Below are 16,768 nucleotides of genomic sequence, written 5' to 3' on the forward strand. Positions count from 1 at the left end.
TTCCTAGTTAAACAAGAGTACCCCAGGTTGGCGTTGCAGGGTCATAACACAAAGTTTGACACAATGGAAAAAAAGGACTTTAAATAAAACAAAAGGACCTTAATAAAAGAAATGACTAAAAAACACACATTTAGCCTGGCTGAATAGATACATGCTAAAATTACAGTTGAGAGAAAAGGTAACACTTTAAAAAAAAAATGCTGTGGGCAGAATTATTACAAATCAGCTAAAACAACAGGTGGTGGTGGTTAGGTTAACAGGAATATAACTAAAGGTGCGGCTGCCACATGTAAAAAACCATCTAGGGGGTAACAACACATTTACATAATTAAAAGAAGCATTTTCATACTTAGAACAGTTCATGGAGCATGTTCCCACGGGCATACAAGGTTTGTTAAGTCTTTGAATACAATTCATTATTTTTCCACATGTCAGGTTGCTTTTGCTGGCCACATAAGGGGTGTGCAGCAAGAGAGCTCCATAAAGGAGATGTTGCTGTACTTGCCTCTAGTTGGACATTGTGGCATAATTTATGGAGACATTGGGAAACCTAAAAAACATGGTTTAATTGATTCTTTTGGTTGATTATCCCTCATGTTGGCAACCTTCAGTCTTGAAATACTATGGTATCGCACTCTGAAAGGTGGTTCTGGAACAGCGTCTAGTGTGGCTGAAAAGGCCAATTCGGGAGTGACAATCCCTTCCACACCGGGAGCAAGTGCAGTCTGTCCCTGGTCTGTCTCCCTGGCTATGGGCCTTCCTTCTTTGCCTCTTTGCCTCAGCCTGTTGGCCAAGCGTCTCTTCAAACTGGGAAAGGCCATGCTGCACAGCCTGCCTCCAAGCGGGCCGCTCATTGGCCAGGATTTCCCACCTGTTGAGGTCCACTCCTAAGGCCTTCAGATCCCTCTTGCAGATGTCCTTGTATCGCAGCTGTGGTCTACCTGTAGGGCGCTTTCCTTGCACGAGTTCTCCATAGAGGAGATCCTTTGGGATCCGGCCATCATCCATTCTCACGACATGACCAAGCCAACGCAGGCGTCTCTGTTTCAGCAGTGCGTACATGCTAGGGGTTCCAGCTCGTTCCAGGACTGTGTTGTTTGGAACTTTGTCCTGCCAGGTGATGCCGAGGATGCATCGGAGGCAGCGCATGTGGAAAGCGTTCAGTTTCCTCTCCTGTTGTGAGCGAAGAGTCCATGACTCGCTGCAGTACAGAAGTGTACTCAGGACGCAAGCTCTGTAGACCTGGATCTTAGTATGTTCCGTCAGCTTCTTGTTGGACCAGACTCTCTTTGTGAGTCTGGAAAACGTGGTAGCTGCTTTACCGATGCGTTTGTTTAGCTCGGTATCGAGAGAAAGAGTGTCGGAGATCGTTGAGCCAAGGTACACAAAGTCATGGACAACCTCCAGTTCATGCTCAGAGATTGTAATGCAGGGAGGTGAGTCCACATCCTGAACCATGACCTGTGTTTTCTTCAGGCTGATCATCAGTCCAAAATCTTGGCAGGCCTTGCTAAAACGATCCATGAGCTGCTGGAGATCTTTGGCAGAGTGGGTAGTGACAGCTGCATTGTCGGCAAAGAGGAAGTCATGCAGACATTTCAGCTGGACTTTGGACTTTGCTCTCAGTCTGGAGAGGTTGAAGAGCTTTCCGTCTGATCTGGTCTGGAGATAGATGCCTTCTGTTGCAGTTCCAAAGGCATGCTTCAGCAGAACAGCGAAGAAAATCCCAAACAAGGTTGGTGCAAGAACACAGCCCTGCTTCACGCCGCTTCGGATGTCAAAGGGGTCTAATGTGGAACCATCGAAGACAACAGTGCCCTTCATGTCCTTGTGGAAGGGTCTGATGATGCTGAGGAGCCTGGGTGGACATCCAATCTTGGGGAGAATCTTGAAGAGGCCATCCCTGCTGACCAGGTCAAAGGCCTTCGAGATCTATGAAGGCTATAAAGAGTGGCTGTCGTTGTTCCCTGCATTTCTCCAGTTGTCTAAGGGAGAATACCATATCAGTGGTGGACCTGTTGGCTCGGAATCTAGAGTTGGTGCTAGAGTTGGCTAGAGTTGGTGCTAAATCTAGAGTTGGTGCTAGAGTTGGTGCTCTACTGTTGGCTGAAACATAATTTCAGAGGTGGTTGATTATACACTAGAATTAAACAGGTTCTTAAAAGGTTTTTTGCGACAAGCTCATTAAATAAACAATATAAAATACGTATCAACAGTCTGAGCAAGACGCTCTTATAAGTTATATGCCACGCACTCCCTTAAGGGGGGTGTTGGGTGACTATCTTAGCAGGATTATAAATAGCAATAAAAAACAATATCAACAACATTTTTTCAGGGGTTTTTGTTTCACTGGATGTCATCAGGAAGTTGGGAATCGGATTTTTTAGGCCTTGGTGCCACCTTCTTTGGCTGGTTTCACACACTGTGCTGACACCTAAAATGTTTCTGTGGGAATAAGCACAATAACATAGCCTTGCTCCTAGGTTACTAATGAGGCTGGGCCTTTTCATTTTGGGTCTGACAATTATTGATAATAAAATATGGGTTATTTGGAGACTTTGAACGTGTGGTTGCTTAAAAAGCTTGCTTGATTTGGGCTAGGAGGCAATGCTTTTATAACTCTTATGTGCCTTTCATGGGGGGTAAATCTTTCTGTATTTAATGTTTCACTTAATGAAACAGGGAGGCTCCAAAGAGCCTGATAAAGTGTCTCTTAAATATATATTGGTCTAAACAAACAATATATCATATCCCTTGTTTTTAATTGTTTAAATAAATAAAAAATTATAAGATGCACTGCGTGTAGAAACAAAGAGGGGGCTTAAAAACAATGAAAACAAGCATAGACAATTGTTTGTACTTACAAAAAAGGATAAATAAAATACGTATAAAATTACGTAATTACGTATAAAATTACGTATAAAATTACGTATAAAATACGTAAATAATATACGTATTTATACGTATTTTATACATATAAAATATACGTATATTGTACTTATAAAAACTCAATGCTAGAGTTGGTGCTGATAACAGTTCATGGCCCACTTGCTTGGGTCAGTTTGGCACTGGGAGGATGAACGAAAATGGCCAACACCTGCTAGAGTTTTGCTGTCATCACGGTCTCTGTGTCAGCAACACGTTTTTCAACACAAAGCCCCAACATAGAGTCTCTTGGAGACATCCAAGATCAAAGCACTGGCACCAGCTCGACCTGATCCTCACCAGACGCTCCAGCCTTCCCAGCATCAAGATCACACGCAGTTATCATGGTGCTGCCTGCGACACTGACCACTCCCTGGTGTGCAGCAGAGTGAAACTGCAAACAAAGCGACTGTATCACATGAAAAAGGAAGGAAGACCTCGCATTGATACCAGCAAGACCCGGGATCAGAGAAAAGTGGAGGAATTTGCACAAGCGCTTGAGGAATCTCTTCCAGGCCAGGCCGACGCAAACGCATCCAACAGATGGGAACATTTCAAGAATACCGTTTACAACACCGCCTTGTCCATATTCGGCAAGAAGACCAACAAGGCGGCAGACTGGTTTGAAGCCCACTCTGAGGAGTTGACACCAGTCATTGAGGAAAAGAGGAGAGCTCAAGCAGCATACAAGGCCTGTCCCAGTGAGTGCAACCTGCAGGTCCTCCGAACTGCTCGCAGCAAAGTCCAACAGACTGCCAGGGGATGTGCTAACGACTACTGGCTCCAGCTCTGTTCCAAGATACAGATAGCAGCTGACACGGGCAACATCAAGGGGATGTATGATGGTATCAAGCAGGCCCTAGGTCCAACACAGAAGAAAATTGCCCCTCTGAAGTCTGCCACAGGCGAGGTCATCCAGGATCGGGCGCAGCAGATGGAACGCTGGGTGCAGCACTACTCTGAGCTATATTCCAGAGAAAATGTAGTCACCGAAGAAGCACTGAACAACATTGAGTGCCTGCCTGTGCTGGAAGAGCTTGACAGTGAACCAACCCTAGAAGAACTTCACGTGGCCCTGAACTCCCTTGCCTTTGGCAAGGCACCTGGAAAAGACAGCATCCCTGCTGAAGTCCTAAAATGCTGCAAAGAGATCATCGTCACTGAGCTGCATGAAATCCTCTGTCTCTGCTGGAGAGAAGGTGGAGTACCTCAAGACATGAGGGATGCAAACATCATCACGCTGTACAAGAACAAAGGTGACAGGGGTGACTGCAACAACTACCGCGGCATCTCTCTCCTTAGCGTTGTAGGAAAGCTGTTTGCCCGAGTTGTACTAAAGAGGCTCCAGGTACTTGCAGAGAGCGTCTATCCAGAATCGCAGTGTGGATTCCGAGCCAACAGGTCCACCACTGATATGGTATTCTCCCTTAGACAACTGCAGGAGAAATGCAGGGAACAACGACAGCCACTCTTTATAGCCTCCATAGATCTCACAAAGGCTTTCGACCTGGTCAGCAGAGACGGCCTCCTCAAGATTCTCCCCAAGATTGGATGTCCACCCAGGCTCCTCAGCATCATCAGATCTTTCCACAAGGACATAAAGGGCACTGTTGTCTTCGATGGCTCCACATCAGACCCCTTTGACATCCGAAGCGGAGTGAAGCAGGGCTGTGTTCTTGCACCAACCTTGTTTGGGATTTTCTTCGCTGTCCTGCTGAAGCAGGCCTTTGGAACTGCAACAGAAGGCATCTATCTCCGGATCAGATCAGACGGAAAGCTCTTCAACCTCTCCAGACTGAGAGCAAAATCCAAAGTCCAGCTGAAATGTCTGCGTGACTTCCTCTTTGCCGACGATGCAGCTGTCACTACCCACTCTGCCAAAGATCTCCAGCAGCTCATGGATCGTTTTAGCAAGGCCTGCCAAGATTTTGGACTGACAATCAGCCTGAAGAAAACACAGGTCATGGTTCAGGATGTGGACTCACCTCCCTGCATTACAATCTCTGAGCATGAACTGGAGGTTGTCCATGACTTTGTGTACCTTGGCTCAACGATCTCCAACACTCATTCTCTCGATACCGAGCTAAACAAGCGCATCGGTAAAGCAGCTACCACGTTTTCCAGACTCACAAAGAGAGTCTGGTCCAACAAGAAGCTGACGGAACATACCAAGATCCAGGTCTACAGAGCTTGCGTCCTGAGTACACTTCTGTACTGCAGCGAGTCATGGACTCTTCGCTCACAACAGGAGAGGAAAGTGAGCGCTTTCCACATGCGCTGCCTCCGACGCATCCTCGGCATCACCTGGCAGGACAAAGTTCCAAACAACACAGTCCTGGAACGTGCTGGAATCCCTAGCATGTATTCACTGCTGAAACAGAGACGCCTGCGTTGGCTTGGTCATGTCGTGAGAATGGATGATGGCCGAATCCCAAAGGATCTCCTCTATGGAGAACTCGTGCAAGGAAAGCGCCCTACAGGTAGACCACAGCTGCGATACAAGGACATCTGCAAGAGGGATCTGAAGGCCTTAGGGATGGACCTCAACAAGTGGGAAACCCTGGCCTCTGAGCGGCCCGCTTGGAGGCAGGCTGTGCAGCATGGCCTTTCCCAGTTTGAAGAGACACTTTGCCAACAGTCTGAGGCTAAGAGGCAAAGAAGGAAGGCCCATAGCCAGGGAGACAGATCAGGGACAGACTGCACTTGCTCCCGGCGTGGAAGGGATTGTCACTCCCGGATTGGCCTTTTCAGCCACACTAGACGCTGTGCCAGAACCACCTTTCAGAGCGCGATACCATAGTCTTTCGAGACTGAAGGTTGCCAATACAATAAAAAAGGGATGAAAAATAATTTAACATCTTCACAGACTGATAAAAAAGGTGTGGCTAGCTATAAAATTAAAAAACATTTAAGAATAAAACAAGACCTTAAGGGCCTGATCAAAGCTATGGGATCAGAAAAAAATTTCTGATGAAACAGGGAGGTTTTTAAAGCCTGAGTAGCTTTGTTACTGCCTTTAAATAAAATTTTTAGAAAAAGGGGTTGTGACTATAACTATAGGCAACAAAATAAGGTTTGGTTTGGCTTTAAAACAAATCTTACAAAATAAAAAGGAAACTTAATAAAACATAAACAAGTTAGAAGATGATATAAACAAACAATAGATGTTTTAAAAAATTATAAACATATTAAATATTTACTATTAAATTAAAAAACTAATTATTTATAACTTTAAAGCTGTGATGACTGCTGCCAATGGGTGGAATGGCTGGTGGCTGTAGTCCTGAAGGGTGTGGAGTGAGAGGCACTGGGAGACTATGGCTATGTGATAAATGCTGGGCTTGGAGTTGCTGCTGCCTAATGATTGCATTTAGTTTTGCTATGGTCACTTGCTTGGCATGTTCTACAGCCTGCACTACTTGTTGCTGGTGCTTTATAGAATTTCTATCTTTAATGATTGTTGTTATGATATTTCTTTTCATCTTTAATTGGGAGATGGGACTGCCTTTTAAGGGCACTGGACAAGGCTAGGAGGCCAGCACTGCTGCCAATTCAGCTCTTTGGGAAACATTTGTAAACTTATAAAGTGGTTTTTTAAATTGGCTTTTCTTTTGATAAATAATTACTTTTTGCATAAAAATCTATCAATAAAAACTATAACTGTTTTTAAAAATGGGGACACAGTGTCTGACTGGTGTTAAAAAGAGATTTGCCTGTGTCACTAGGGCAAACTTAGGATTTTTGGAGATACTGAATTTTACTTTTCCTATCATACTTAACTAAAACAATTTGAGAAAAGGTGAAAAATTCTTATAGATATAAGTCTTTGCCTTTTGTGATGGGCAAGGTGATTATTATTACATTTTGTCTTTAAAAGTTTTATTGCTCTTTCTTTGTCCTTTCTAATGAGGGCAACGATGACTTTTAGATAGGACAACATATTCCTTGAGGGGTTGGATGAAAAATAAAACCACTCAAGAATATATACTTGTCTGTTTTAGGACTACAAAGAACGCCTGTGGGTATATGAATAAAAAACAAAATTACTAACCACAACAGAGGCTAATATAAAAAGCAATCTATAAATTAAAGTTTTGCTGTAAGGCTGCAGCAAAAAGATTAGCCTTGTGACATTGGGTACGCACATTTTGACAAGTTCTTATTATGTCTGTTAGGGCTAGGCCCCATACTATAGTTAAGGGTTGGAGCACCTTCTTGCAGTCTTTATTAGCATTATTTACAGCAAGTTTTAACAGCTGCATGGGTAGCTTAAAATGCATACCCAATTGATATGTCTTAACAATTGTTGCAATTACACCAAAATTAACTGTTGGGGGATTTTCAATTCAGGTGTCACAGGTGCAACAGAGGATGAGAGCAATTTATAATTAAAATACAAATAAGGAGTTTATTGTTGCACCTTTTTTGGTACTATATAAAAACTAGACTGTTACAAAATTTAAGACAGGTCCCGCAGAAAAAAAAGGATTTAATTGGGGACTTGCTATTAAAATATCATTTATCCATATAATAATAAACTATGAGTTCTAGATATTTATTTCTAAATGGCTGTAAAGCTTAATCTACATACTGCTGACACAAGGTTGGGCTACTTAACATGCCCTAGGCTGTTTAGCCTGCTCTGGGAAAAAACTAGCTAATGGTACTTTTAGCTTTTTTTAAGGTGGTTGGAACTCACTAAGCCATACTGCATGCTGTGCAGGGGTTAAAACTATGCACAGTAGGAACTTCCAACCATAGGGAACTAGGTGATACTTGTTTTGCTGTACCTTCTTGTAATCTCTGTGGCATATGTGTTAGTGATGTTAAAGTCTTCAAGTCTAACCTGTACCTCCTTTGGCGCAGAATAGGGGAGAGTTTGCCACTCTCTGACAGCCTGCTTTTGTGCATTTGGCCTTGCACCACAGGGCAGATCATGGGTAGCTCAAAAGATTCTTCTGCTGATTCTGATTTTGTGGCTTTTTGGGCTATAACCTCCATAAGGGAGGGTTGCTTGTAAGGAATAATGTTTGATTGTTCTTTTTGTTCCAGCTGGGCTGGTGCAGAGGGGGAAGAAGGAGAAATGTAAGCTGGTAGAGGAGGGCTTGTAGAAGAAGCACTGTTAATTTCTTCTAACTGCCCTTGTGCCTCTGGCTGAGGAGCACAGCGCTGGATGGCATTTAAACAAAAGTGCCATGCTTGAAGGACTTTCACGGGAGCCCACGGTTCTTTGTGTAGCGTCCACCCTATACGGTCCCAGTCCTGTAAGTTAAAAGTGCCTTCCTTGGGATACCAAGGGCACTGTTCTCTAATCATGTAAATTAACTCTGTGACCTCTTGAGAGGAAACAGGGCGCTGAACTTTGCAGATAAGCAACTGTAAATCATTGCAGTGGTGTATCTGTGCTGTTGAAAGGCATGTACCCATACTTACCTGGGATCCGAAGATGAATGAGCTCTAACTTGTGCCGGGTGAGGTAAACTGGCTGTTTTCCTCTGACCCCACATTGGGCGCCAGATGTAGCAATGATATGGGAAGCAAACTGAACTCTAGGCCAGGTTGCTTGATAGTGCGCAAGGAGCGAAAGCAGTGAGGAGACAGAAAGGAAATCAAGAGCCCCAGAAGTCAGGTTTCTAAGTTGAGTGCAAGAAACAAAACTGCTTTTACTGAGCCCTGGTAGCAATGACTGATGTAGCAGAATAAGGAGTCAGAGAAACAATGAAGAGACGAGAAACAGGTTCAAGATTCAGTGCAGGGAGGGATGCTGTTTTTCCAAGCTTCCCAGCTACTTTTTATTCTCTTTTGAAACAATCTACAAGTTTACTCCAGGTTACTTGATAATGGTACCCTGACAAAGCATTCCTAAGATATGAGCGCTTCCCTAAAATGCTATCTCAGCTTGTTCTCAGGCTTCAGCTCAGGAACCGGCTCACTCAGGTTTGCCTTGGGGGGGGGGGGCAGGTTTGCCTGCCTGTTGCCATGTTCACTAAAGCCAAAGCGTGCCTCTGCATAATCACTACAGAGGGCTGCTGCTGGGCTTCTTCAGCTTTTGTGAATCCTGCTTACCAATCGCCCCCTTTTCTGCACCCTAAGGCTACAATCCTATCCACAATTTCCTAGGAGTCAGCTCCATTGGCTATAGTGGGACTTGCTTCTTAGTAAAAGGTATAGTATTGAATCTCCTTTGCATTTACCATGCAAGAGAAGTGATGCCTTCTGTACCTCTTTGCACTGATCTGTAAAGCTGGTAGCAAAAAAGTGGAGGGGGAACATATTTCACTTTAAATCTTTGGGTCAGGGTTGTGAGTGGGCTTCCCAAAGGCGACTTTTGTTGGTCACCATTGGTGGGGCTGAATTTACTTGATTGATTTACTGGTAAATATGTGTAATTAGTCTGTGGGTCTCCTTGCCACAGAATGTGGTGATGGCATCTGGCCTGGATGCTTTTAAAAGATTTCTGGAGGAAAAGTCCATCACAGCTGGGATGGACATGTCAACCTCCTGGTTTTAGAAGTAGGCTATCTCAGAATGCCAGATGCAAGGAAGGACACCAGGATGCAGGTCCCTAAGGCATCTAGTGGGCCACTGAGATACAGGAAGCTGGACTGGGTGGGCCTTTGGCCTGATCCAGTGGGGCTCCTCTTACCGCTTTATGAATCTGAAGGGAATCTCGCATGTCATTGCTTTGCATGGATCTTTCAAAGGAATATCCCAAGCAATGATGTTGCTGTTGTAGAATGTGCACAGTCACTGGTGAATTAACATTTGCAAGGTGATACGGCAAGAAAATGGCTTTTAATAGTCAATACATCAGATATTGTGCCGAGGTCCAAGTCACTTTTTCAGCAGGCCATAGCAGATGAAGTGCAAATGAAGTTCAGTGCAAATAGAAGGCCAGTGTTCTGTGTCCCCCCATGCATAATTGTCTCAATCTCACCCCCTTAACGGTCTGTTCCCTCAAACTAATAAGACCCAAATGTTTTAGCCTTTCCTTGTAAAGATGTTCCACCTCCTGATCATTTTTGTCAGCCTGTTTTGCATGTTTTCCAGCTCTGCAATCTCCTTGAGGTGCGGTGACTAGAACTGTAGTTTTGCAGTTGACGCCATCATTGATTTGTAGTGGGGCAGTATTAGCAGCCTTATTCACTCTCCCTTTCTACATGATCCCAGCATGGTATTTGCCTTCACTGCTGTTGGGTCAGTTTCATTGACCCCATGATGTCTTTTCTGGTTCAGCAGAGTATATGTGATCTTTTCATTTTTCTACCTAGTGTGCACTGCATTATACTTACTGACATTGAATCACATTTTCAATTGGAATAGGTAGCATTTCTGAAAATAGTACCTTGGAGGTCCTAGCCATCAGCATCCTATCTACGTAGCAACCTAAATTTGGTTTCTAGGACTGCCAAACTGTAGTTCCTGAAGATGCATACCACACTGTCTACCAGGCTGTCTAGGCAACATTGATCAGAAGAGGCAGTAACTAGATTGAACACTGTCTTCTGAAAACTTTCCCTTCTAAAGTGAGATTGACTCAACAGTTTAAGCACATTTTATACACTTGGCCAACAGACTGAGGCAAAAGAGGCAAAGAAGGAAGGCCCATAGCCAGGGAGACAGACCAGGGACAGACTGCACTTGCTCCCAGTGTGGAAGGGATTGTCATTCCCAAATTGGCCTTTTCAGTCTCACTAGACGCTGTTCCAGAACCATCATTCAGAGCGCGCTACCATAGTCTTTTGAGACTGAAGGTTGCCAACTATGTATACAGATCAAGGAACCACAGTGATAATAGAAGGTTACCATACAGAATTTATTTTATGTTTGGGAAAGAACAACTTTTGTGGTATCTCCTGAGGTTTTTGGTTTTCTAGTGGGACACCTTAGTTGAAGGTGGTGTAAAACTAAGGTCTTATACATCTTTTAAGTGCAGTCTGCTGGTTTTTGAAATAGAAGTTGATCTTTTTAGCTATTAAGTATGATATTCTTAAAGTTATATCAAAAGTTAACCTGTCTACATGCCTTCCTTGCATTTACTCAATTCTCCAATTTTTCAGGTAGAGGTACTGCCACTTTTGATGGAACAGCTATTGCTAGTGCTGTTGTCAAAGAACTTTCAGATAACATTAAGTGTCGCACCATGTTTTCAACACATTACCATTCTTTAGTAGAGGATTATTCGAACAGTCAGTCTGTGCAGCTGGGACATATGGTAGGTAATTCTGCTTTTCCTTTTAAGGTGATTTCTTCAGTGCTTTGACCTGCAAAGTGTTTAATGGTGTTCAGTGTCTGCTCTAAAAGAGGGCATATGGAACATCTGTTAAATGGAATGAGACCCACCATGTCCCATAGGTACAGGATAGTAATGAACTGTCATTAAAGTAGTGTCCTCATACTTAGCAGGGGAGGGCAACTGGCCTTTTTCACCCCAGCATGGCATCTTTTTCTAGTGGCTTTTGTTGGTGTCTTTTAAGATTAAACTTTGTGGGGACAAGAAACCATTTGACTGATTTTGCTCCGTAAACTACTTTGTGTTGAAAAGGGATATATTAATATTAGCTAAAGCATATCTTCTTATTCTCAGGCATGTATGGTAGAAAATGAGTGTGATGATCCTACCCAAGAAACCATCACCTTCCTCTACAAGTTTGTTAAAGGAGCTTGTCCTAAGAGCTATGGCTTTAATGCTGCAAAGCTTGCTAACATTCCAGAAGAAGTCATTAAGAAAGGTCACAAAAAGGCCAAAGAGTTTGAGAAAACTACTGTTGCATTGAGAGTCTTTAGGTAAGTCTCTTACTCCTTTTCCCTCAAAGATGTTTAGCTTAACATGGTGCCTGAGCAAGTACTTTTTAAATGATCAGATATTACTGTTAAATTCCATAAAGCTGGGGTTTCCAAACATCGGCCCAGGGGCCATTTGTAGCCCTCAAGGACCCCCAGTCTCCAATGAGCCTCTGGCCCACCAGAGACTTTGTGGAGAACTGCGCTTGTCCCATGTGACTGCACTTAGTGCAAGGAGCCAACTGCTTGACCTTGTGAGCTGTGCACCAAGGGCTCCCTCTGCTATTTGCTGTTTCACATCAGCTAAATATTAGAGATGGAACTTAGATGAATGAAAATGGCCTTTCCTTTGCTGCTGCTTCAAACAGCAAAGGAAAGGCTGTTTTCATTCATATAAGTTCCATCTCTAAGATTCATTTATGTAAATGTATTTAAATTTTAAATGTAAATTAATTTTTTTTCCTGGCTCCTGACACACTGTCAGAGATGATGTTATCCTCCCTGCCATAAAGAATGGAAAAGAAACAGGGTCTACTGTTTTTGAATACATAACACTTAGAACAAATGTTTTTTTCTCTCTCCTCCCCCCCCCCCCCCCAGAAACCTTTGCTGGATAGCTGAAGGAAGAGCACCAGCAGCCAGAGATGATCTCCACAAACTAGTAACTATGGTTCATGTTTGAGAACCTGTACAGTTTTCAGAGCAACGTTTTCAAAGGCAATATGCAGACAACAATGATCTAATAAACTTTATTTTTTAAAAATGACCATTTTCCATTGTCTTTCCTAGGAAATTAAACCCCTTTAATTCTTAGCTACCCTCTACATAATGCTTATTGAGTACTCCACAATATATTAAGTCTAGATGTTATGGTACATGCATACACTTTCAGGCTGTTGATTACCCACTGTCACCAATACACATAAATGGAAAAAAGCTATGAAACTGTATAGGGCTGTATATACTTTGTCTCATCTTCATTAGAGCAGGAAATTGGAATTTTCAGCAGTTCATAAGAGTAATGTTCAGACTGTTCAATAAAACTGTGAACAGAGTAAAATGCAGGATTGTTTTGAGGAGACTTACAGTGTACTTTAAAACATAGTAAAACCTCCAATTGCAAAAATGTCACCTGGGTACTTTGTTTTATAGTGCATTATCTCCTAAGAAGTGTCATTAAAACACTCATTTCTTAAGGTGATGTAAAGATCACAGGGACAGGGAGGGTAAATGGGGGTATTCTAACTGCAAAGGATACCAGAAAAATTGCTGGATATAATTTAAGATTAGTGTTCTCTTTCATAGAAAGAACGTACATACTGGGACATGAGTACAGTTACAGCAAGTCTAGGTGTGCTAACAAAACAGGACACATTCAAGTACAATAAGATTTGCTTGAAATTAAAAACTACATGAGATTAAAGCGTTAAAATCATCTCAATCTGAATAAATGTTAAAAAATCAAAATAAATGCAGAAGTGCTAGCTCACATTTTTTTACCATATTACAAAAAGCAATTGGTACCCATGTCCATAAAGGCAGCAACAAAGACTGCTGCTCGTCTACAGAATAGTACTACTGCAAATGGGACTGCGTTCCAATGCTACTTGTAGAAACACCAGCCTTTTGGAAGTTGGTATCTGTACAAAGGATGAAGCTTATTTTCTTCACAACTGTCCCTTCAAAAGTCTTGTTTACACAGTAATGCTGAAACGCCCAGTTCTGTTATCCTGAGTCAACATATTGCCACTTTCTTTTTGGTAGGTTGAGCTCCATTATGTCACCACTTTACACATCCATTTTAAGTCTGTCTCTCTGCAGAAATGGGCAAATATAACTTCCTTTAAAAAATTAGTTATGGTAAATGGCAGGACTTTCTCCAATTCAGTTGTGCTGCAGTGTATTAGATTCTATAGGAGGAGCAGAGTCATATAGTGTATCTGTATCATGTGTAGGTTCTCCAGCTAGTGTGCAGGGATTGGACAGTGTTCCAGCACCACAGTCGCAGAAGAACCTGAAAGAGAGAAATCCTTGAAACAATTGCTGAAAGGAACTATACTGGAAGTTTTCAGCCAGAAGTTGTTCAACATACCTATCATGTCTAATAAATTCCACATCATGTCCTTGATGGCACTTCTTAATACAGTTAACACATATGGCGTTACGATCTGTGGTGTTACAAGTGTGACATCTAAAACATAAAGTAAACAAGTTAATTGATCCAAGCCAGAACTGAAATACCTCAAATGGAAAATGTTTTAGAACAGTGGTAAAATAGGAATGGGCCATTTTCCCCAAAACATCAGGCTGTAAAAATTTTATTCCATACTCAAATCCACTTACCTATAGAAATCATGCATGGGATAACTGGTATAACTTGATATTTTATATAGACACTGGCCTCTACTAACAGCTTTTTCTATGGCATCTTGATTGTTCATTATTTTGTTATCTGTAATAAAATAGTATTCAGATGTCACAAGTCTGTATCATGCTGGAGCATCACACAGTACAAGAGCCAAGACCTCAATTATCCAACAGCTGAATATGATCTAATTTGAGGTTACATAAGCTTAAACCTCAGAAATTCTGCAATACAAGTTCCCCAATACAGCACTTTTCTATATATTCCCCACCAGTTTTACAGAGAGGCTGACTAAACTTATCATTCCTATACGAAGGCAGCACACAGTAGAATTTGCTAAATTCAAGTATCTGATCAGTGCCTCCATTAGAAAAGTGCCTGTGAACTCAGTGTATGCTGCACCCTGAGCTCTTTCATGAGCTTTGCTAACCTGCCTAATAGGACAAACACCTCCTTTTGGGTGGTTTTTAATAACTATTGGTCATTCCCTTCTGCTAATTTAGGGGAGAAAGCTGTCCTTATTCATCATAGCACAGCATCTTTTCCAGTGGCTATTTGCTGGTGTTCTTCCCCATTCAAGAGTAGAAGCCCTTTTGGGAAATGTTTTTACATTTTTTACTATGTGTGCTGCTTTGTGATTTTAAAATGACAAACAGTATCGCTGCCCTGTAAGTAAGTAGTAGTATCGAAATATTGCTTTTGAGGTTGAAAGAGTAGCTTGGGACAGTTATCAGTTCATGGCAGATTTGAGAAAAGCCCCAATTTGCAATTCAGACTCTTGGCCAGTATGTTACTGCAGCTCATCTTTTCATTAAAGACTACATTTCCAAAATGACCCCAAAGGATTAATGGAGGAAATGTCAAATATAAGATTCTAAATCTGAGCATATGTAAATAAAGGAGAGTAATCTGTATCTTGGTTCATAATTTCTTGCCGAGGACAGTTCAAGTTGCAGGGAGTCAGATAAAAAGCTATGCAAAAAGAACGTAAGTTTCAGAAAGCTACAACTTGGTAGAAGTCAAAAGTCAACATACCTTTCATTGTCACATTGACACCAGAGGCTAGAAATAAACCTCCAAACCGGTTATTGAAAATCTGATTGCCTTCTAAAGTTGCAGTTGCATGATTTGTTATTTCAATACCTTGTGTTAAACACACACACAAAAAGAGTTAGCTTATGGCTTAAGGACAAAACAAAAGTCTAGAAAAACAAAAACAAAAGAACTGTATTAGCTACCAGTTCATTTCTCAAATAATTCAAAGAGCCTGCTTCTCATCTTCAAAGCCAAAGCATTTGTTTGGGGTGCCAGTACCTAAGATTGCCTTCTGGTTTTGTCTCCAGAAGTGCTTTGGTCTAAATCAATTATTTTCAACCTTTTTCATCTCACGGCACACTGACACAGCACACCATGCTGCCAGTGAGGGGATCACATCTCCCATTGGCCCTATTAATAAATAACCTTTCCTCAAATTCCTGTGGCACACTTGTGGACCACTCATGGCACACCAGTGTGCCATGGCACAGTGGTTGAAAATGGCTGGTCTAAATCAAGGGTCTCCAAACCCTGGCCCAGGGGCCAGATGTCACCCATGGCGAGCCTCTATTCGGTCTGCAGCCAGCCTCTGATCTGACAGCCTCTGGCCCAGTTGACCAAACACAAACAGTTGTGCTTGTGGGGTAGGGAAATGGGGGTTCCTTTTAAGTGTATGCTTTGTTTCTTGAGCTGTGTTAGTGCTTGGAGAAATCCTGGACATTTGAGCCCATTTTTCATTCATCTAAGTTCCATCTCTAATGTATTGATTTAAGTTTTAGATTTAATTTTTTTCCCCGGCCCTCGACACTGCCAGTTATTTGATGTGGCCCTTCAGCCAAAACATTTAGAGACCCCCTGGTCTAAATAGTTGCTTTCCCCAAATGGTTTTACTATTATTATACTATTAACAGTATTTATATAACGCTTTTCAACAAAAAGTTGCAACCACAAAGCAGTTTCTAGAGAAAATCAAAACTAATGGCTATTATGATGAGTTTATTGGTATACAAATTGTACATTTTTAGTGTGGTACTTATAAGCCATCTTGGGCATTTGCTTTGGCATGGGAGATATACAACTTTTAAATAAAATAAGTGAGGTGGCTGAGGAGTAAGGATAACCTGCCAAAAAAAAGACAAAGCTTGACATTTAGGTGTTCATTGGACAAATACTTAAAACTCAAAACAATATGCCTTCTTGGGACAAATTGTCTTAAAATTGTGTAACCTATGCGTGCCTTTGGACTGGAGGAGAGGAAATCCATTCCAGTCATGCCATAACAGTACCATAATACTAAAAATAAATTTTAAAATACTGAAATCTGAATCTTTTCAGCTGACACACAACTCACATTCCTAGGCCTATTATCCTAACACTATTCTGAGTTCAAGCTAATATCAGGAATACTAACCTGCAGCAAATCCATCAAATATTCTATTTTTGCGCAACACAGGATGACTGTTTGTGCTGATAAGGACTCCAGCCTGTGCATTCCTGAAGATGTCATTCTCTTCAAGGAGTCCTAACACAGAACCAAGAGCATGTTTCAGGCTGAAATCTGAGTTTTGTTTACAAGCACAATTAAAAAAAATTAAGAACATCTTTGGTAGTGGTAGATTGTGATGATTTTAACACAAACACTATAAACCTATCCCAGTT

The 16,768-nt window shown here is 42.0% G+C and overlaps 2 protein-coding genes across 4 annotated transcripts in view; one reads left to right on the forward strand and one right to left on the reverse strand.

Annotated features, from left to right (window-relative positions):
- Positions 1-12,475, forward strand: part of MSH6 (mutS homolog 6) — a 32,265-nt gene extending 19,790 nt beyond the window's left edge. For both annotated transcript variants that reach the window (XM_066625704.1, XM_066625695.1), the window contains exons 8-10: positions 10,986-11,140; positions 11,513-11,712; positions 12,310-12,475. In XM_066625704.1, coding sequence (XP_066481801.1) covers positions 10,986-11,140; positions 11,513-11,712; positions 12,310-12,391 — 437 coding nt within the window. In that variant the 3' untranslated portion in view covers positions 12,392-12,475. The remainder of the gene's footprint in view (positions 1-10,985; positions 11,141-11,512; positions 11,713-12,309) is intronic.
- Positions 12,445-16,768, reverse strand: part of FBXO11 (F-box protein 11) — a 112,650-nt gene continuing 108,326 nt past the window's right edge. The window contains exons 19-23 of one of the 2 annotated variants that reach the window (XM_066625723.1): positions 16,521-16,631; positions 15,110-15,217; positions 14,053-14,161; positions 13,802-13,900; positions 12,445-13,723 (exon numbers count right to left, since the gene is read on the reverse strand). In XM_066625723.1, the coding sequence (XP_066481820.1) occupies positions 13,594-13,723; positions 13,802-13,900; positions 14,053-14,161; positions 15,110-15,217; positions 16,521-16,631 (557 nt within the window). In that variant the 3' untranslated portion in view covers positions 12,445-13,593. Of the gene's footprint in view, positions 13,901-14,052; positions 14,162-15,109; positions 15,218-16,520; positions 16,632-16,768 lie in introns of both variants that reach the window. The other variant, XM_066625714.1, reaches the window with a different exon arrangement.

Source organism: Tiliqua scincoides, chromosome 1 (genome assembly GCF_035046505.1).
Source record: "Tiliqua scincoides isolate rTilSci1 chromosome 1, rTilSci1.hap2, whole genome shotgun sequence".
NCBI lineage: Eukaryota > Metazoa > Chordata > Lepidosauria > Squamata > Scincidae > Tiliqua > Tiliqua scincoides.